Source organism: Ochotona princeps, chromosome 10 (assembly GCF_030435755.1).
Source record: "Ochotona princeps isolate mOchPri1 chromosome 10, mOchPri1.hap1, whole genome shotgun sequence".
NCBI lineage: Eukaryota > Metazoa > Chordata > Mammalia > Lagomorpha > Ochotonidae > Ochotona > Ochotona princeps.
The window spans coordinates 49,804-70,954 of NC_080841.1; the positions used below are offsets into that span (position 1 = coordinate 49,804).

Sequence of the window (21,151 nt, forward strand, 5' to 3'; positions counted from 1 at the left end):
ACACTGCACCCGCGTGGGAGACCTGGAAGAGGTTCCAGGTTCCCGGCTTCGGATCGGCGCGCACCGGACGTTGCGGCTCACTTGGGGAGTGAATCATCGGACGGAAGATCTTCCTCTCTGTCTCTCCTCCTCTGTGTATATCTGGCTGTAATAAAATGAATAAATCTTAAAAAAAAAAAAATGGCCATATTACCAAAAGCAATATACAGATTCAACGCAATCCCAATCAAAATCCCAGCAACATTCTCCTCAGAAATAGAAAAGATGATACAGAAGTTCATCTGGAATCACAAAAGACCACGAATAGCTAAAGCTGTCTTGAAAAATAGAAATCAAACTGGAGGAATCACAATTCCAGACCTCAAGGCATACTATAGAGCAGTGGTTATCAAAACAGTCCGGTACTGGTACAGAAACAGAGAAGAAGATCAGTGGAACAGAATAGAAACACCAGAAGGGAATCCACACATGTATAGTCAACTAATCTTTGACAAGAAAACTGAAAACAATCCAGGTAAAAAACCTGGTCTATTCAATAAATGCTGTTGGGACAACTGGATAGCAGCTTGCAGAATAAAGAAGCAAGACCCACACCTGTCGCACTATACAAAAATTAGCTCTAACTGGCTCAAGGACCTAAACCTACACCCAGAAACCATCAAACTATTAAAGGAAAATATAGGAAACACACTCCAAGATATAGGAACAGGGAAAGACTTCTTAGAAAAGACGCCTAAAGCAACGGCAATCAAATCCAAAATGAACAAATGGGACTACATCAAACTAAAAAGTTTCTGTACAGCAAACAATTAACAAAGTGAAGAAGCAACCAACAGAATGGGAGAAAATTTTTGCATTCTACACAAGTGATAGGGGACTAATATCTAGGATCTACAAAGAGCTTCAGAAACCCAGGGACAGTGAAAAAACAAACCCTGTAGCAAAATGGGCAAAGGAAATGAACAGACATTTCTCAAAAGAACAGATTCAAATGGCTAACAGACATATGAAAAGATGCTCAGGCTCTCTAGCCATCAGAGAGATACAAATGAAAACCACCTTGAGGTACCACCTAACTCCTGTGAGACTGGCCTACATTCAGAACTCGAAAAACAACACATGCTGGCGTGGATGTGGGGAGAAAGGCACCCTCCTTCACTGCTGGTGGGAGTGTAGGCTAGTACAATCATTGTGGAAATCCATATGGAGAGTGCTTGGAAAACTGCAAATAAACCTGCCATATGACCCAGCAATCCCGCTCTTACGAATATACCCAACAGAAGTGAAATCTGCATGAGAAGGGGATCTGTAATCCTGTATTTACAGCAGCACAATCTTCAATAGCAATGACGTGGAAACAAACCAGATGTGCGTCCAAGGAAGAGTGGTTAAAGAAACTGTGGTACATCTACTCAATGGAATATTATTCAGCTATTAAGAAGAATATTATTCTATTTAAAACCAGGTGGTCCCAACTAGAAACCATTATGCTCAGTGAAATGAGTCAATCACAAAAGAACAAATACCATATATTCTCTCTCATATAAGGAAGCCAACATGGAAAGGGTAACTCCAATAGTCCAATCTATACCGTTTTTTGAGTGTCTGTTTGTTCTTTTGGCTGTATCTCATATGTTTTGATGTTTTTATATTGGTTTGCTTGCTTCCAAATAATCAATCTCTTTTCTCTAACAGAATTCATCAAATGCCCATGAAGTATACGATGGCATCATAGTTCCTAAGAGACTTCTGTGTTTCCTTTTAGTTAAGCATGTGCTGCTTACTCAGTGGCACATTATTTTATCAGGGTGCTACAATTTGTTGCTGATGTTATTGTTGTTACTGTTGCTGTGATCGATGTGGCTGTTATGAAATGATGTCAATCCGAAAAATAGTAAAAAAAAATAAATAAGTAAAAAAAAAAATAAGATGCTGATTCAATTCCCAAGTGGCTGCAACAGCCAGAGATGTGCCAATCCTAAGCCAGGTACAAGAAGCCTGTTCTGCGGGGTGGACCGGGCAGGACTAAGGCAGGCTAACCTTAGCCCAGAAGCAAAATTAGAAATCAGGATGGAGCACAGGTCATGCCGAGCTAGGCTCTTGTATCTACTGGTCTGTGTGAGCCAGGGACGTTAAGCCACAGCATCTAGAGCAGGGGCTGGGACAGGTGAGGGGCTGTGACAAGCTGAGTCAGAGCAACCACTGGCATGCGTGTGATCTATGGCTGGGAACAGGCCCAGTTGGGGAGATAAAGGGACACCCTAGCTGGATTGAGATTCCACTGAGGAGTGCGGGGGCTGGAATGGGGGCTGAGTTCTGATCTGGATGTGGCTGTAGTCTCCCTTTGCACAAGTGTGGGCTGGGACTGGACACACCAAGTCAGGCTAGACCCCAACAACATCTGGTGTCCTGGAGGACCAGGGTAGACATGGAACGGACCGGCTAGGTCTCAGCCCCTACTGAACCATGCATGTGTGAGCTGTATGTGGGTATGGACGAGCCGTGGCTGGGTTGAAACATCCAACAGTAAGAACCTGATTGGGTTGAAGGCCAGTCAGGAAAAGCCACTGTTCCTGCTAGGACAGGAAGTGAACTGAGTAGGGCTGGCTCATGCAACCACTGGCATGCACGAAATCTGGCACTGGGAGAGGTTCTGATGGAGGAACCTAGGCAACTCCTCTGGCAGGACACAGTCCCTGCAGGTAAGCGCAAGAAGCATGATAGGAAACAGCTCAGAAAAGGCCATGGGAAGTTTCACACCGGTATATATTTGGCATGGGTCAGGGGCAGACCAGGCTGCACCAGTTCACATCACCCACCTGGTGAATCCGAACACCAGAACAGAGTGTGGGTCGAGCCAGGTTCGGTTGTGACAAAAAAACAGTGCACATTACAGAATGCCGAGGTGAAGTGACCTGTACCGGATGTGACCGCAGCACCCAAACAGCACAAATGAGAACCAAGGAGGGAAGGGGCGGAGCCGGCAGGGGGAATGTGGGGGGGACCCCTGCTGTACAGTTACTCCCACTGTAGAGAGCAAGTGAGCTAGGATGGGGGCAGACCAGACTAGGCAGGGCTACAACACCTGTGGGCCTCATGTGAATAAGATCAGGGAAAAGCCAGGCTGGGCTGATTGTTCCTACTGGTGCAAACATAAAACAGTGGGTGAAGGTTGATTGGGCTTTGCTGTAGCATCAGCTGGCAGAAGCTGACATTGGGGGCTAATTCTGTCAAGTTAGACTGCAGAACCACCAGGAGAGTGCATAATCCGGGAATGGGAGTGGCATAGAAAGGAAAAAATGGGTGCCTCACTCTTCGATTACCACTCCCACTGGAGGGCACGAAAACCAGGAAAGGGATTAGGGTAGCTAGACAGAAGGGCACCCAACAGCATGTATGTGGGCTAGATAGTCGGGCTGGTTGGGTTGAACTAGGCTTCAATGCCCACTGACATGTATGAGAGCTGAATGGGATGTGGGACGGACTGGACTAGTCTGCTGCACATGATGGCAAGCATGGGAACCAGGATATGGGGCGGGCCTCTTGGGAGTTACTGTGGGTCGCCCCGACTAGGCTGCTGCTTCCACTGGTTTATGTGAGGGCCGAGTGTGTGCTGGGCAGAATCAGGCTGGTCTGCAACATCCATTGGTTCCGGTGGAAGACAGGGATGGAAACAGAACCAACTCAGTAATTGCAACCACCAGCTGATTGGGGCAATGGACTGTACCGGGTCCCGTACTTGCAAGTACACACAAGAATCTGGTCTGGGAACACCTCAGACAAAATTTCTTTTGCGATCCCCTCAACCGAACTGCCAGACTCAGATCCCTAACCATGAAAAGACAGAGGACAGAACAAGTCAATCAACTACCTCAGCCATATGTTGGCAATGAAAAACTAGGCAAATGGAGACTCTAAGATGGACTATGTCAACCAGTGGATTCTTCAGCAACCTCTTCGTGCTTGGAATGGCGAGATTAGCAGCAACTCATAACTGTTGAACTATCAAAACCAATTCAGCAAGACCCTCGGAGCATGCACCACAGCATCGGGGACCTGGGATGGGTGGGAGACTGGGTGGGGCTTCTCCCTTTACCTCCCCCTTTACCCCATATACATGACAAAAACAATGTGGAAATAATAGTGTTACCCACTTTCCTGTAGCCCTTGAACCTTTTTGCCCTAATTAACTATGTAAAGAATGTCAAAAAATAGTAAAATGAATTAAAATATAGATATAATAAATAAATCTTTAAAAATAGTAATAATAAAAATGTTTAAAAGGAAAAAAGAAAAGAAGCCTGTTCTGAATCTCCCACGCAGGTGCAGGCCCAAGGCTTTGGGCCATCCTCAACGCTTTCCCAGGCCACAATCAGGGAGGTGGATGGGAAGTGGGGCCTCTGGGATTAGAACTGGCACCCATATGGGATCCTGACACGTTCAAGGCGAGGACTTCAGACACCAGGCTACTGCACTGGGCCCTAGGACACTTTTAAGGGTGTGGGTCTGTCCTACAAATCGTTTGTGTAGTGCTGATCACATAGCTCTGTAAATTTTAATGTAACATCAGTTATAACTTTAAGAAAAAAGAAAAAGAAAAGTATACATGCTGTTTGATAAAAAATTGTTACTACAGGAATATGACTATTTCTTTCTCACCATGTGTGCAGTATAGTACTTCTGGCCTGATTCATACTGTGGCATTAGATTCTTTCCTACCCCACTGCTGGGATTGTTCAGTAAGTGTGGATGACACAAAGGTGTGAAGAGAACAGCTCCCGTTTGGCAGGGCCCAGAGGAAATTCCAGCTTTTTGGCAGAGCCTGGCGGATGTCTCTCTGACCACCTTGATGCAGTCTCACCCTCATTTGCATGGACACTCAATCACCCCACTAAGAATTCTGTAATCTACTGAGGCATTGTTATTTGCCCCTGTGAGATGGTTTTTGCAACCGATGCGAGCTTGAGAGTTAATGTCGCTGGTAATGTCTTGGTGAGTGGGTCTTTGACAATTTATACACAGGGGCACAAATAAACCCATGCCATTTCTGGACACCTTATTGGGTACTTAACCATTGCCTCAGAATCTAGCCCAGACATGTAGCACACCTTCTGGGAAAGGGCTTGATAAATATCCTCAAAGTGATGGGAGTAAGAGCTGAAACTGCTATGGCAATAAATAGTTATTGCTATCTCAAAGGCTAGCCTGTCTTTGCAATTTCTTTGGAGCATAGAAAATGTAACTGTTTTAGCCACTATAATAATTTTTAGCTAGAGGAATTAGGGACAGTTTTATTAAAGAAATATGCTTTTAATTATTGTTTCATTGTTTATGGGGTTGTAGAGCCTATAGTTGTAGGGGGATTTAACATTTGAAACTTTTGTTTTGGATTTTTATGTTTTTCCCCCTGAAACCTATTTTCCCATTAAATAATGGATACATTGTAGAAATAGAAATGTAATAGGAATGTTTTACTGATTAGTAGGCAGCCATCTGTGCTTTGGCCTTGGAGTTCTGGCTGTCACCTAATGGCTACTTCTGAAGAATAAATAACGGCTTGCTATAAAGAAACTGATTATATTAACTTACAGAATTATCTTTAAGAACACCTGGTTGACCATGAAATAAAAAATAAAATAATCAAACATCTGTGCCTACCTACTTAGTCATGAAGTAAAAACAGAACAATCAAATGATTGTGCAGAGGCTTGTAATGTGTCTGAGTAAATAAAAAGGACAGCTTCTTCTTGAGCTGTAGCAAGAGGGCACCAAGTGACAGTGTTCATGTCTTTTCTTATCGCCAACTCCACGAACCCTTCTCGAGCTCCGAACTCAGCTGGAGCTGGACTCCGGCACCTCACCATCTTACAAACATGAACCCAGCAAGAAACACAATCTCAGTATCACCATGGAAACACCATTCTCTGAAAGGTCTCAGGGACTGCTTGCAACCACAGACACATTCTGAGGATCAAAGCCTTAAGACACCAGCACTAGGATCAGGGTGGAGGAATGTGCATGGGTGGATTCTAGTAGAGGGTAGAAGCACCTCCTGAAGAAGAAATGAAAGAAATGGAAGGAATCAGAATAATGCAGAAAAGCAATCCAGTACAGTAACATTCAAACACTGCAGGCCTGAGCATGTGGCTTCGCTGTTGTACCATAAAGTGGGCATTCCTTTAACAGTTTTCCTTTAGTAGCAGAGACATAAAAGAGGCAAAGTGGTCACTATTTCACAATCCTAATACAAACATTTCCAGAAATCACAAAGGCAGTACTGCCAACAAAGACTTGGATGCTGACAGAAGCCAAAGCCTAACATTAGCAGACTCGTGGATTAACAGCAGCTAGATATCCCAAACTGTTGCTCCATTTCAGATGAACGTCTGGCCTGGCAAAAGGATGAAGAGAGAAGAAAAAAATCATCATCACCAACAAGCCCTAATATGTATGAGGGTAGAAACACCTCTATCACCAACAAGCCTTATTATTAAGTCAAATATTAATGGTAATCAAAACTTCCTACAAACCTGTATTTTATAACAGCTTCAAGAACCACAGATGACACACCCAGTAACACAGAGGACTAATTAGTAAGACCACCCTCTCAGTCCAGAACCCTTTGAAAGTATCAGCAACTAGAACTGAAGAAAGCTTGGCATTCCAAGTCAACCAATCTGCAACACACTGTGGCACATTAACAAGCATGTCTTTTGTGGAGACAAGTCAGAGGTTTGCACAAGAGCTCCTCTACTTTGTTCATACTACCTTCTCAGGAAAGGCAAGCATCAGCTGGCTAGGCCCCTCGGCATGCACACACTGGGCACACAGCTGGCTGTGAGGGCACCATAGGCAGCAGCTGGGGTGGCAATTCCTGTGGCAACAGAGATCGCTTTTGTCTGCTGTCTCCAGAAAGATCTGTAAATCCCAAAACAGTGCCTCTTTATTTTAGAGTCTGGTCTAGTTGTTGTAGGGTTTTTCCCCACAAATGTAGTGGCCAAGATTAAAGTGACTCTTTGAACTTTCAGCGAACGAGCAGATATACTCTCAAGGTTTGGAGCTCATCAGCTGAGCAAATTTCTTGGCAAACAACAATCCACCCACCAACAGCTTTGGGAATTTGTCTGGTACCACTTCACTGAAAACTTGCTAACTATTTCTCTGGGAACTACAGTTTTAAGCTACTGATCCAGGAGTCCTTTTTCTTTCTTTTTTTCTTTTTTAAAGATTTATTTATTTTTATTACAAAGTCAGGTATACAGAGAGGAGGAGAGATAGAGAGGAAGATCCTCCGTCCGATGATTCACTCCCCAAGTGAGCCATAATGGCTGGTGCGCGCCGATCAGAAGCCGGGAACCAGGAACCTCTTCCAGGTCTCCCACACGGGTGCAGTGTCCCAAAGCCTTGGGCCGTCCTCGGCTGCTTTCCCAGGCCACAGCAGGGAGCTGGATGGGAAGTGGAGCCGCCAGGACTAGAACCGGCGCTCATATGGGATCCCGGCACGTTCAAGGCAAGGACTTTAGCCGCTAGGACACCATGCCGAGCCCAGGAGTCCTTTTTCAAGCACTTGCTGGAGTGATGGTCATGTTGCATGAACCACACAGTCTGCTGGTGTCTGCCACATGTCTGTCCCAAGTCAGTCTTGTCTCATGAAAGCAGAATTTGGGCGGCAAAAGTCATGCAGGTTTTGCCCTGTGATGTCCACCCAACAGCTCCTTGAAGTCATGGGGCCTGTAGTGTTCTTGCAGATTCCTGTCTACACCAACCAGCACCCACAGTACCACTCATAGGATGGCACTTCTCTCCAACTGCTAGAAATGAAAATACAGACCACATCTTTGAAGAATGTGTCTTTTGGTGAAGAAATAGTCATTCCTTATTGATAAGTGCTGCTGGAAAAACTGTCACATTTTTTGTTTGGTCGTTTTTTGAGACTAGTCCAACAATGATCTTTAATTGAGCATCTTATAAACAACTTTGCAGTTTATTCCACACAGAAGGGCTCACCATCACAACCCACCTCTAGGACTACAGGGGATAAAACCCACAATGTCTTGGTACTTGCATCTTGCCAAATCTGGAAGTAGTAGGGGAGCCATGCAGCTCTGCTTCCCAGGTCCTGTCCGTGCCAACCAATGGCCTGGGACAGCAGCTGCACTAGCCTCCACCCTTGGGACTTTCCCTTCATTCTCTGGCCATGAATCTACCCTGGTCCTGTGGCTGGGTAACAATTGGCACCAAAGCTTGGTGTGACACAACCCTTTATGTGTTTTGTTCACAAAATCAGAGGGCCAGGGCTTAAGACAACAGCAAGAAGGACTTGTCCCTGGATCCAAATGTCAGAAGCCTCAACTAAATGACAAGTGGGCAAGGTGCCCTCTCCATGTGGCTTCTCTGCACATCCTTTCTATCATGGTGGTTTCCATATGATTAGATTCCTTATGTGTTTAGAAGCACTCTGGGTTGTATCCCCTGGGACAGAGACTGTTGGAAGCCACACTGCTTTCAGAGATAATGCTCAAGTTCAAAGAATGGGAATAAGGCCAGCTCGGTGGCAAAATGATGGACAGGATGAATGCAGCACCTCTAGAAAAGGACAATCTGCCACAAAGCCTGTTCCCAGAACAGCATCTGCTCTGTAGGATCTTCTTTGGGGCAGGCAGGACAGGGCATTTCAGTTTCATCACTATGTCAGGGAAGACACTTTCCTCTCCAATGACGAGACTTGAAAAACCAGGTCATGCAGGCTCCTGCAGCCACATCACCTCCACTCTCCTCACTCTCCCTGAACTGACTCCAATCCCATACCCCAAAACCTTGCTCCACCTCCTACCCCAGAGTACCAGAGGGTTTCTTATTGCTTGACTTCCAAACTCATATTTTTTGTAAAGGGAAAAACATATGTCCTTCATTTGACCGTATTACCATTTTCAAGTTCAGTGATACTATGGTATTTTTTTTTTTTTTACAATTGAAAGAAAGTCTTTACTTAGTTACCCAGACCTCCTTAGGGTACTGCTATACCAACACTGTGGGTACAATCACCTGTGGATCTAATCTGTGCACACTTCTGGTGTGGGAAGCACTCCAGTCAGCCAAAACTACCTTCTTGAAACACTTCCTTTGCTTCTGCGACATCATGACATTTCAATTTCCCAAGGGTTTTTTCCCCTTTTCTTCTACCCAAAGTGACTCTCCCCTGCCTACCCACTCTCTCAAGAGCTGTTCCTGTATACTCATCTGCCAACAGTCTATTCCATTTCTCCCAAATAAAACTAATCACACCTTTCCTATAAAATACAAGATTATAGATTAGATTGCCTAGTTCTGTCATAGCCACTTTAGTATTCAAAGGAAACAGAGTATGTACCCTCCAAAACTTCCTCATTCTAGCCAACAGTGCCACTTACCATTTTCCAAGTTTCAAAACTTTTCTATATAACAGTCCCCCTTGACTCTGGCTGCACGCATCACATAAACCCAACCACAGGACTTTTAGATCTGGATGGGACTCCACAGGCACACCAGGCCTGGCTTTAGACATCTTCACTGCTTTCCTCAAGTAATTCTGACCTGGAGTGAGTACCAAATTCTTTCTGTTATTAAGACCCATTGAATCTACTTTTACAAAGCCTCCAGACACATCTGCCTTCTTTGTGGAATCACAAGATACAGATTTGAGTCCTTTATCGATGACTAAAAACTAGTTTTCAATAAACAATTTACCAGATTAAATTTAAACCCCTTGGTAGATAGTAACCCCCTCCCAAGCCTCCTCCTATCCCAAACCAGCTGACTTTAAAATCCAGTCTGACTTCTCATTAAACTACGTGTAGTTTCTACGTGTAGTTTCCGTTGGCAGGTCTGCTTGCCACCCTCCCCTTTCTCAAACTACTCAGCTGCTTCCCTACCTTCAGTGACCCCTCACATTCTGTGAAGACAAAGCAGAATGAGGAGAATAAGGCACTCTCAACACTTCCATGTGGGTTCTCCTTTTCCGACTCTGCTCCACAGTCCTGTATACAAGATATCTGGCAAGAACTAACCTGCATAGTATTCTTCAAATTAGAATGAGATCTGGGCTCCCACCAAGATAGTGTAAGTATATAAAGAAACAGATGAAGTGATCACAAACCAATATATAATCTTAATTAACAATGTGCACACACGCACAAACACACACACACAAATCCAGAAGCATTTCACTAAGCTCCATCTCTCTCATTCTACCAAGATAGTGACGGTGTCTACTTCATAAAAGGCACACCCAGTTCTGGGCCTCTGCTCTAACAGACACTAACAATGTCAAATCTCACACAAGAAGCTTCCAACACTGCCGCATGCCGCTGCCTGTCTCAAGGACAACAGTCTCCTATCGGGTCGCCTTTTCCACTCCTCACACCAATGCGCCCAACGCTTCTAAACAAACAAAATTCCTAAAGCTAATTTCATGTCAGTTTTCAGGGTTAAATGTCTCTATGGGCATCAAGATGAGGTTCTCCTCAAGCCTAACTCAGTTAACCATGTCATCCTCATACTATGAAGAGCATGAGTAGGACAATAGTCTGCTCCAACTTGAATCCTGGCTCTACTTCTCAACCCTGGGACCCTGGGCTATTTCCGCTTCTCCTCGTGAAGAAGGGGTCGGCACCCTCATGATGGGGAATTGATCTATGTGCTGACTTAGCTCAGAAAGCCTAGCAGCCTTCCCATATCAGCAACAATGACTGCTTCCTGGAGTAAACCTTCTGTCCCAGTGCCCATGCTGGGTCCAAGTACTCCATCACCAGCACAGAGTACAGATTCAACATCCACATCACATATTCAAGCAGCTGCAACCTCAGTGTCCCAGAGGAAGAGGAGCAATACTGTCCCGTCCAGCAGGACAGTCAACGGAGGTTGCAGCCAACGTAGAAGAGAATGGGGGACAAGAGACACAAAGAACGGACAGCAAGACAGTCTGATCAAGCTGACACTTTATTATTTTCAATTGAGGCTTTTTATATTTTCAGTTACTAAGGCTTGGGGAGGGAAGGAAAAACTGGGATGCAAGCCATGGTCTCAAGACCGATTGTTCTTGAGCAATCACCACATCATCAAATACAACAATAGTGTAGGTAACAAGACATTGGCAAGTACAGCATAAATCACATTCTGAAACAGCTGCTAGAAATAATTGAAACTAGGCGTGTGATCAGTTTCATAACCTCTTTCCCGAGCATCTAGCCAACCCAGGGTTTTCCACTGGCCTATAGTTCTATATTCAAAATGTGGCTTCAGTGTGGCTATAGTACACGGCTCCTGACACGATACTGTGTCATAAGTACCAAGGGAAGTACCTCCTGGAGGTACAGATACCTGGGCTGAAACCTGAGAGCTGAGGTAGAACAAGCCAGGGAGCACAGGCACCAACATAGAAGTAAGTCTGGTCCTGCTGCAGCTGACTAGAAGTGCTGTCACGGGAGGTGGTAGTGTAGGTAGCTGTGCAACGGTACACTGCTAGGCTTCAGGAAGGCTCCACTGGATGTCCAACACAGAAACCACACACAACTATCAACTGGAAATGTGCCAAACATAACAGGAGAACTAAGCTTTTTTCTCCTTTATTTTTTTTATTTATTTAACAATATTCAGGATTTATTTTTCTACTTAAACAGGGGTGAAAAGGTACTAATTTTTTCCCCTATTTTAGTTTTATGATACAATTCCATAGGCTCTGGGATTTCCCTTACCCCCTCCCCAAATTCCCTCCCTCCCAACTTATTTCCCCCATATTATCGCAAAAGTAGAGTCCTTTATAAGCAGTCATAGTTCATCATTCTGTTAATTTAAGTGTGTCCAGATATTGTCAATACAGACAATGGCAGACAGCCCAGCATTATACTATTAAGATAGTAGGATCTTAATAGCAGGATGCTACAATAGTAGGATGCAGTAGCCTAGCGGCTGAAGTCCTCACCTTGCACATGCTGGGATCCCATATGAGTGCCGGTTCATGTCCCGGCAGCCCCACTTCCCATCCACCCCCTGCTTCTGGCCTGGGAAAGCAGTCAAGGATGGCCCAAAGCCTTGGGACCCTGCACTCGCTTGGGAGACCCAGAAGAAACTCCTGGCTCCTGACTTTGGACTGGCTCAGCTCTGGCCATTGTGGCCACTTGGGGAGTGACTCAGCATATGGAAGATCCTCTCTGTCTCTCCTACTCTCTGTACATCTGACCTTCCAATGAAAATACACAAATATTTTATATAGATAGATAGATACATCTAACAGTCTCATTAGGAATCCATCTTTGATTTGGAAGCAGAGATGCATACTACACTATATCTTCACATCTGGATATGATAGTCTCTATTACAAATTAAGAACTGATAATGAAATTTAACATTCAATTTAATATCCAAATTAAAATGTGCTGCAAGTATAAAATATATTTGGGACACCCACAATCCACCCTGGAAGCCTGGTTCTAGTCCTGGCTCCTGCAATTCCAATCCATTTTCCTATTAACGCACACATAGGGAGGCAGCAGGTAATGGTTCCAGCATCCGTTACCCACATGGGAGATTCAGATGGAGTTACAGACACCTAACTCAGGTTTGGCTACTAGGGGGCATTTGGAGAGCAATTCAGTGGTTGGAAGATCTCTCTCTCTGTCTTTCAAATAAAATGAAAGTATTTTAAGTACTTTACCTCTGTTTATAAAAGCTTTCCCATTGTAGTAATTCCTAAGGAGCTGCCATCCTCCGAGTTTCTGGGACATTTACCATCTGCAGCACTCACTTCAGCACTTAATCATTCACCACCGGTTACTGCCATTTAATTTAGGGAGTGGTTTATTCCTTAGGTTAGACTAGAAGACCCCAGGCTAAAGGCATCCCCGATTTCCACACTGTGCACTTCAACAGAGGTTCCTGGTCCCCTAAGACGATACCAATATCTGACACTATGTAGTTTCAGAGGGATGGAGAGACCTCTTCCTTCAGCACCTTAAACACACAAGCTACAGCCAGGGAAAAGTCAACCAAACTCCAGCCAGTGCTCCACTCAATAGCTCTGACAGATGTAGTGAACACTATCAGAAAAAAATACGGGCCCGGCAGCGTGGCCTAGCAGCTAAAGTCCTCGCCTTGGATGCTCCAGGATCCCATATGGGCGTCGGTTCTGATCCCGGCAGCTCACTTCCCATCCAGCTCCATGCTTGTGGCCTGGGAAAGCAGTCGAGGACGGCCCAAAGCTTTGGGACCCTGCACCCACGTGGGAGACCCGGAAGAGGTTCCTGGTTCCCGGCTTCGAATCGGCGCACACCAGCCACTGCGGCTCACTTGGGGAGTGAATCACCAGACGGAAGATCTTCCTCTCTGTCTCTCCTCCTTTCTGTATATCTGACTTTGTAATAAAATAAAATAAATCTTTAAAAAAAAAACCACAGCAAGACATTGAAGGTTTCACAAATTCCACAAAACATCAAACAGAACAAGTCTAATTCTCTCAGACTGCCACTGCCAGAGATAACCTTTGCAGCCTAGCACTGAGAAATTTCAACTAAGGAAAAACCACTCAGATTTTAATTCTTTCCAATAAATGACACATTTTTTTTCAGGCAGGAAGTGATGTATAACCAGAAGTTATACTCCACATTTTTCCATCATAACAAAGTGAGCGAAAACCAATCTTCAAGGAAATTGTTAAGTGTTCTATATTCTACTATATCTCATAGATAACAAAGTATCCCACATAAAGTGCATTAAATCACGACACCCATACAACCAGTGGGTTACCATGGCAGAACCAGGAGGTTGGCAGCAGCTGGCAGAAGGCAAAGGGCCGTTCATGCTTGTTAGCAATGACCCAGACCCTGGCAGTCATCAGGTTTCTAATGTCTGTCTGACAATTACAACAGGCAGCTCACCAGTAATTAGAAATAAAATCCACAGACCTGGTGTGTTGCCTCAGCAGCTAAATCCTTGTCTTGCAAGCACTAGGATGCCATATGGGCATCAGTTTGTGTCCCGGTTACTCCACTTCCCTTCCAGCTCCCTGTTCCTGGCCTGGGAAAGCAGTGGAGGACAACCCAAGCCTTGGGACCCTGACCCGTGGGAGAGACCTGAAAGAAGCTCCTGGCTCTAAGTTTTAGATCAGCTCAGCTCTGGCCATTGCAGCCACTTGGGGAATGAACAAGCAGATGGAAGATCTTTCTCTCTCTCTTTCACTAGGTAAATTTTCCCTTCCAACAGAATATAAAAGGAGCGGGGAGCATAAATAACGGCCAAAGCTGCTGCAGCACAGGCAACCCACACAGGGGCCCTGGTTCCAGTTCCCTGTCCAACTCCAACTCAGACGCAGCCCACCTCTACCTCAGCACCTGCTGCCCCACTCAACTTAACTCAGCAGTGCTCAGCCCCCGCCCACCTCTACTTCGGCATTGACCAGCCTGTGCCCACCTCTACCTCAGCACCCTGCCCCCGCCCACCTTTACCTCAGTACCCCTACCCCCGCCCACCTTTACCTCAGCACCCTGCCCCTACCCACCCTTACCTCAGCACCCTGCCCCCGCCCACCTCTACCTCAGCACCCTGCCCCTGCCCACCTTACCTCAGTACCCCTACCCCTGCCCACCTCTACCTCAGCATTGACCAGCCTGTGCCCACCTTTACCTCAGCACCCTGCCCCCGCCCACCTTTACCTCAGCATTGACCAGCCTGTGCCCACCTCTACCTCAGCACCCTGCCCCCGCCCACCTTTACCTCAGTACCCCTACCCCCGCCCACCTTTACCTCAGCACCCTGCCCCTACCCACCTCTACCTCAGCACCCTGCCCCAGCCCACCTTTACCTCAGCACCCTGCCCCCGCCCACCTTACCTCAGTACCCCTACCCCTGCCCACCTCTACCTCAGCATTGACCAGCCTGTGCCCACCTTTACCTCAGCACCCCTGCCCCCGCCCACCTCTACCTCAGCATTGACCAGCCTGTGCCCACCTCTACCTCAGCACCCTGCCCCCGCCCACCTTTGCCTCAGCACCCCTGCCCCCGCCCACCTCTACCTCAGTATTGACCAGCCTGTGCCCACCTCTACCTCAGCACCCTGCCCCCGCCCACCTTTGCCTCAGCACCCCTGCCCCCGCCCACCTTTGCCTCAGCACCCCTGCCCCGCCCACCTTTACCTCAGCACCCTGCCCCGCCCACCTTTGCCTCAGCATTGACCAGCCTGTGCCCACCTTTACCTCAGCACCCCTGCCCCCGCCCACCTTACCTCAGCACCCTGCCCCCGCCCACCTTTGCCTCAGCACCCTGCCCCTACCCACCCCTACCTCAGCACCCTGCCCCAGCCCACCTCTACCTCAGCACCCTGCCCCCGCCCACCTTACCTCAGTACCCCTACCCCTGCGCACCTCTACCTCAGCATTGACCAGCCTGTGCCCACCTTTACCTCAGCACCCCTACCCCCGCCCACCTTTACCTCAGCATTGACCAGCCTGTGCCCACCTTTACCTCAGCATTGACCAGCCTGTGCCCACCTTTACCTCAGCACCCCTGCCCGCGCCCACCTCTACCTCAGCATTGACCAGCCTGTGCCCACCTCTACCTCAGCACCCTGCCCCCGCCCACCTTTGCCTCAGCACCCCTGCCCCCGCCCACCTTGCCTCAGCACCCCTGCCCCCGCCCACCTTACCTCAGCACCCTGCCCCCGCCCACCTTTACCTCAGCACCCCTGCCCCCGCCCACCTTTGCCTCAGCATTGACCAGCCTGTGCCCACCTCTACCTCAGCACCCCTGCCCCCGCCCACCTCACCTCAGCATTGACCAGCCTGTGCCCACCTTTACCTCAGCACCTCTACCCCCGCCTACCTTACCTCAGGATTTCGGTCCCGCCAGCCGCTTCCTCCTGCGGTACCGGCCGGCGCCCACCCTCAGGGCTATGAGTCCCGGTTGCCCCGCCGTGTGCCGGCCAGCACCGGGCCAGGGGACACAGGCACCCCTGGACCCCCGTCCGGACCTCGAGCAAGACCCCGGCCGCCGCTCCTCGGGCGCAGCGCGCCAGCCACACTCACCCTTTCACTACAAAGAAGGGGTCCTCCATGGACATGGCGTCTGCCCGGCCGCCTCGCCCTTGCGCGCCGGCTCGCTCCTGCAGCTGCCGCCCCAGGTCCAGGGGCTGAGCGGGGGCCGGCGCCGGGGCACTCGACCTGGGCGCGGACTGGGCCAGGGGCGAGTCGGAGGCGCCGGACGCCGCGGGCCCAGTTCTTGGCGTCGCCAACAGCGGAAACCCACACTGGGCCGCCGGCCTGACCCCGCCCCAGTCCCTCGGACACAGCCAGTCATATCCGCACTCGTTCCCATGTGAGCGGGCCTGTCCCCGCCTCTCCCCGGCGGGGCCTGCGCACTGCGCCCTGGATCCGGAGGCGGAGTCCGTGACTGGAGCGGGGCGTGCTGGGGCGGGGCCTCGGTGTGGGGCGGGGCTAGATGGGCGAGTGAATGCGGGGGCGGGGCCCACAGTTGGCTCTGTAGAGTTTTGGAGCCTTGGAAAGACTGGCATCCATGGCTTCTGGCAATGAGCATGAGCTTGGCCTTCCCGGAAACCCATGCTGCACAGGGTGGCCCAGCGAACCCTCTCGCCGCCTGGACTACTGTCTACTCTTAGCTATGGCGTCATCCAGCCTCGTTCCCACTGCCTTCCTTAAGTTCTTCATTAAGAAAGCAACACACGAGGATCTTGAGTGCAGGACGACTCCCAACCACAGCAGAGAAGCCTCTTTACTCTGGAAGGCCCCAGTAGATAGCTCTGGGGATGAGCTTACCATTTCTGAGCCCCTCAAACAGGACGTCAGTAGTTTGGTTCTGCACCATCAAGCGCACAACAAATCGAATAGCATCTAAGCCCCCCCCCCTTTTTTTAAGGATTCATTTATTTGTATTGGAAAAGCAGATCAGACTTACAGATTGAAGGAGAGACAGAAAGATCTTTCATCTGCTGGTTCACTCCCCAAATGGCTGCAACAGCCAGAGATGAGCCAATCTGAAACCAGGAACTTCTGAGTCTTCCATGCAGGTGCAAGGTCCCAAGACTCAAAGTGGAAAAAACTGACCCCGGGGCCATTTGAAACTCTGCTAGAGGCCAAATAATTGGCCTGCAAACACTGGCCCAGACGACCTCCAGCCCCACCTGCCTGGGTCCTCTACCTGAGCTGAAACCACAGCCTGTGACTTGGCCCCCTTCGTCTCCCCAGCCCCCTGAGCAGCTCCGGCTGCTGTTGTCCAGCTTGTCCTGGTGACAGTGCAGTCACAGACTGGTCCTGGGGAACCCTGAGCCAGCTGAGCCGCAGCTGCCCGGGATGCTTCCTCACACCTGCCTCTTGGTCTCCTACTCCACAGGCATTTCTGCTTAGCTCCTCTGTTTACATCCAGGTTCCCTCTTCTCCAACCTGGTGCTTCCACTGCTGGGGATGCGATTGGAGTTCCAGGGCCTCGAACAGCACAGGGACTCCATCATGGAAGTTCATGGATGTTTTCCCTCCTCAGCACAGTAAGCCAAGGCCGAACCTGAGGCCACCTCGGTGCTGTGATCTTTACTGTGCATGGGAAACACCAACACGGGGCCCAGTCCCTTAGCCAGAACAGATTCTGGCTGAGCCAGAATCCCAGGACGCCAAGCCCGATAGCCTCTGCAGCCTCTAGTCAACAGAGCTGTCTCAGATTGCACCACCATTCTTTTCCAGCTTTCAGCCTATAAGGACCATCATGGCTAATGTGTGGGTGAAGAAAGGCTAGTCTTCAAGTCAGCAAGTCCAAGCCCTGTGGAAAAATGAAAGCATTCCCTCCTCCAAACATTAAGAGGAAACCGTGTCCTTTCCATTGGCACATAAGGACATTTTTTAAATCTATGATTGGAGAAGCTATTCTGTTAGATGACCCATCCGTAAAGACTAAAGAAACAGGTTAAGGAAACAAAAAAGGGTTAAAAACAAAGGAGTTAAGGAACAAATTTTTTGAAATATAACCAAATGACTTTTAACAAAATGTAAAAGAGGATTTTTAGCTAACTGGTTTGAAATTGTATCTACAAGGGTTAAGAGTGCTATTTGTCTTGTCTCATCCTTGGATATTAAAAAAGTAAGCTGTTTAGAGCTATAAAGAATAATTATTTTGGGCCTGGCGGCGTGGCCTAGCGGCTAAAGTCCTCGCCTTGAACGCCCCGGGATCCCATATGGGCGTCGGTTCTAATCCCGGCAGCTCCACTTCCCATCCAGCTCCCTGCTTGTGGCCTGGGAAAGCAGTCGAGGACGGCCCAATGCATTGGGACACTGCACCCGCGTGGGAGACCTGGAGGAGGTTCCTGGTTCCCGGCATCAGATCAGCGCGCGCCGGCCTTTGCGGCTCACTTGGGGAGTGAATCATCGGACGGAGGATCTTCCTCTCTGTCTCTCCTCCTCTGTATATCTGACTTTGTAATAAAAATAAAAAATCTTTAAAAAAAAAGAATAATTATTTTATTTACATCTTTGCAAAAAAAAACTCCTCATTCTTATGACATCTCTTTATAATTAAGGTGGAAAGGAGATGTAGCCACTCTAAACGCCCTTGTTGCCACAAGCATCCAGTTGGAATATGAACAGTAGGTAGTATAATTAATTGTCAAGGAAAATACAAACTTTTAATTAGCATTTTCACAATCAATATCAGGTTTTAAGTCTGTTACTCTTCTGTAGGCACAGCTTGGGTAAGATATTGCCGTCTTTTAAACCAGGAGTTTCCTGACCACAGGCGCTAGCCATCATGATCAATTTTAGATTTACATTTACATACTTTTGCCCAATGAACACCTCTATGACATTTAGGACTTACCTTAAGGCACTGATCCTTAGCAGTATTAGTGTCACATTTTTGAGCTAAAAGATGCTGCTGGGTTTCCCACAATTAACACTTTAAGCATTCATTTGCTTCTGAATAACAGTGGTTTGAAACCCTGCAAGGTGGGCAGGATGTTTGAAAGTCCCTATGTTATCACAGGCCTTTAGATAACCCATAACTTGTTCACCAGATTTTTGGGTATTTGATCTCCTACAATCTTTCCACGTATGTCCCAATTTGCCACAATTATGACATTTAAATCTATTTTTCTTTAACCCATTGCTTAATGCAGCACTCAACATTTTAGTTTTGTACCTTTCAGAGACAATATCCATACATGACCCCATTACTTGGAGAGCAGAGGACAGGGCCTGATTCCCATTTCCCTGCAACTGACCCTGTACAGACAGGTTACTTAATTTAGATCGACTGCAAGGCAATAGAACTGTTCCATTCTTGTGGAATTTAGACTGACAGGCCTTTTGCCAATGAAATCCCTTCTCACACCATGGACAGACAGTGCAAGGAATATTTAAATTGGTTTTAGGAGTGTCCTTGTAAGTTTTTTCCTGTTTGAAATTTTGGGGTGAGTTTCTGGAAGGACAGCTGTGACTAAAATGCCCTACTCCGCCACAATCGTTTCTTTTTTTATTTCTTTGATTGTCTCTTATGTTCTTTTTTTTTAACAATTTTTTTTAAAGATTTATTCATTTTATTACAGCTAGATATACAGAGAGGAGGAGAGACAGAGAGGAAGATCTTCCATCCGATGTTTTACTCCCCAAGTGAGCCACAACGGGCCGGTGGGCGCCGATCCGAAGCCGGGAACCAGGAACCTCCTCCGGGTCTCCCACGCGGGTGCAGTGTCCCAATGCATTGGGCCGTCCTCGACTGCTTTCCCAGGCCACAAGCAGGGAGCTGGATGGGAAGTGGAGCTGCCGGGATTAGAACTGGCGCCCATATGGGATCCCGGGGCGTTCAAGGCGAGGACTTTAGCCACTAGGCCACGCCGCCGGGCCCTGATTGCCCCTTATGTTCTTTAAAATTTGAATGGCAGTTTGACGCTGAAGAGCTGCAGCAATAGTTAACCCTTGCATGTAAGATGGAGTTACCACACCACAAGCTCTAACATAGTCTGACAAATTTCCTGTCCTTCTCACTGGCTGAATTAAGGTTTGGCAAGTTGGAGTAGCATTTTCAAAAGCTAGCTGTTTAACTATGAGATCTGTAGCTGTATTGTTAATTACTGTCTGACTCACTGACTCAGTGAGTCTAGCTACAAAATCTTCAAAAGCTCCTCAGGCTTCTGTTTAACATTTACAAAACTTGAAGACTTTTGATCCTGAGCTGGCAGGCGTTTCCATGCTCCTAATGCCAGGGAAGAGATAAGCTGTAATGTCTCCTTAGGCAGAGTAAGTTGTTCTGAAATGCCAAGATGAGTGCTCTGTCCTAAAAGCATGTCTAAGGTAAGAGAGGGTTTGCCACACCTCACAGATCCCTGAGACTTTACTTCCACTTTAGCTAATTCCTCATATTCCACTTTCCACAAAAGGAAGTTTCCTCCTGTGAGGCAAGCCTTGGCAACCTGAAACCAATCATATGGAGTCATTCACTTTGCCGCTAGTCCCTCCACCATTGCCATAGTGTACGGGGAGTTTGGCCCGTAGTCAGAAACAGCATCCTTTAGTTCTTTAGTAAGTCTATAAGGCAACGGTTCTCATTCATGTTCATCCTATTCGTAGATAACAGGAAAACAGAAAAAATCACCTTCCTTATGTGCCTGCTGTATTACTCCTCTAAAGCCAATCTTTGCTGGATCTGTTCTAACTGGAAAGGGCTCACAAAGCTTAGCAGAATACCTTGAAGGCTTATCATTAACAGCAGGAGATATTTTATTATGTAATTCAGCCATTTGCCCCTTTTCATAATCTCTAACTCTTGATCTAAATATTTCTGATTTTAAAAAAATCTTCCTCATCTGTTAAACCTTCATGATCAGTTTTACAATATTTTACATTATCTTCAGGACAGACGCTTTCCATTGAGCCATAACTAAGGCCTAACCCTCCCCTCTCAGGATCAAGAAAGGGAGTATGTTCTTTCGGCAGGGCTGAAGGCACGGGATAAGGCTCAGGTCTCACTTCTAGTGCCTGCCGTAAAACATTCCAGATGGTATATGCAGAGGATGGCATGCCCACTCTTCCATTACTCTGATACCACCTTTTCATATCATTCCCTACCTGATCCCATGTGTAAGTCTAAAGTGCCCTGCTCAATAAACCACGGGCTTTTTGTACAAATT

General features: G+C 47.4%; 1 protein-coding gene across 3 annotated transcripts in view; it reads right to left on the reverse strand.

Moving 5' to 3' along the window:
- STX6 (syntaxin 6) overlaps positions 1-16,365 on the reverse strand; it is a 54,998-nt gene extending 38,633 nt beyond the window's left edge. Inside the window, exon 1 of one of the 3 annotated variants that reach the window (XR_009246129.1) lies at positions 16,053-16,364. Coding sequence is in view for 2 of the 3 variants with exons in the window: in XM_004578836.3 (XP_004578893.2) it covers positions 16,053-16,087 (35 nt within the window). In the remaining variant the exon portion in view is untranslated. Of the gene's footprint in view, positions 1-16,052 lie in introns of all 3 variants that reach the window. The other 2 variants (XM_004578836.3, XM_058668923.1) reach the window with 2 other exon arrangements.
- Between the last annotated feature and the right edge of the window lie 4,786 nt (positions 16,366-21,151).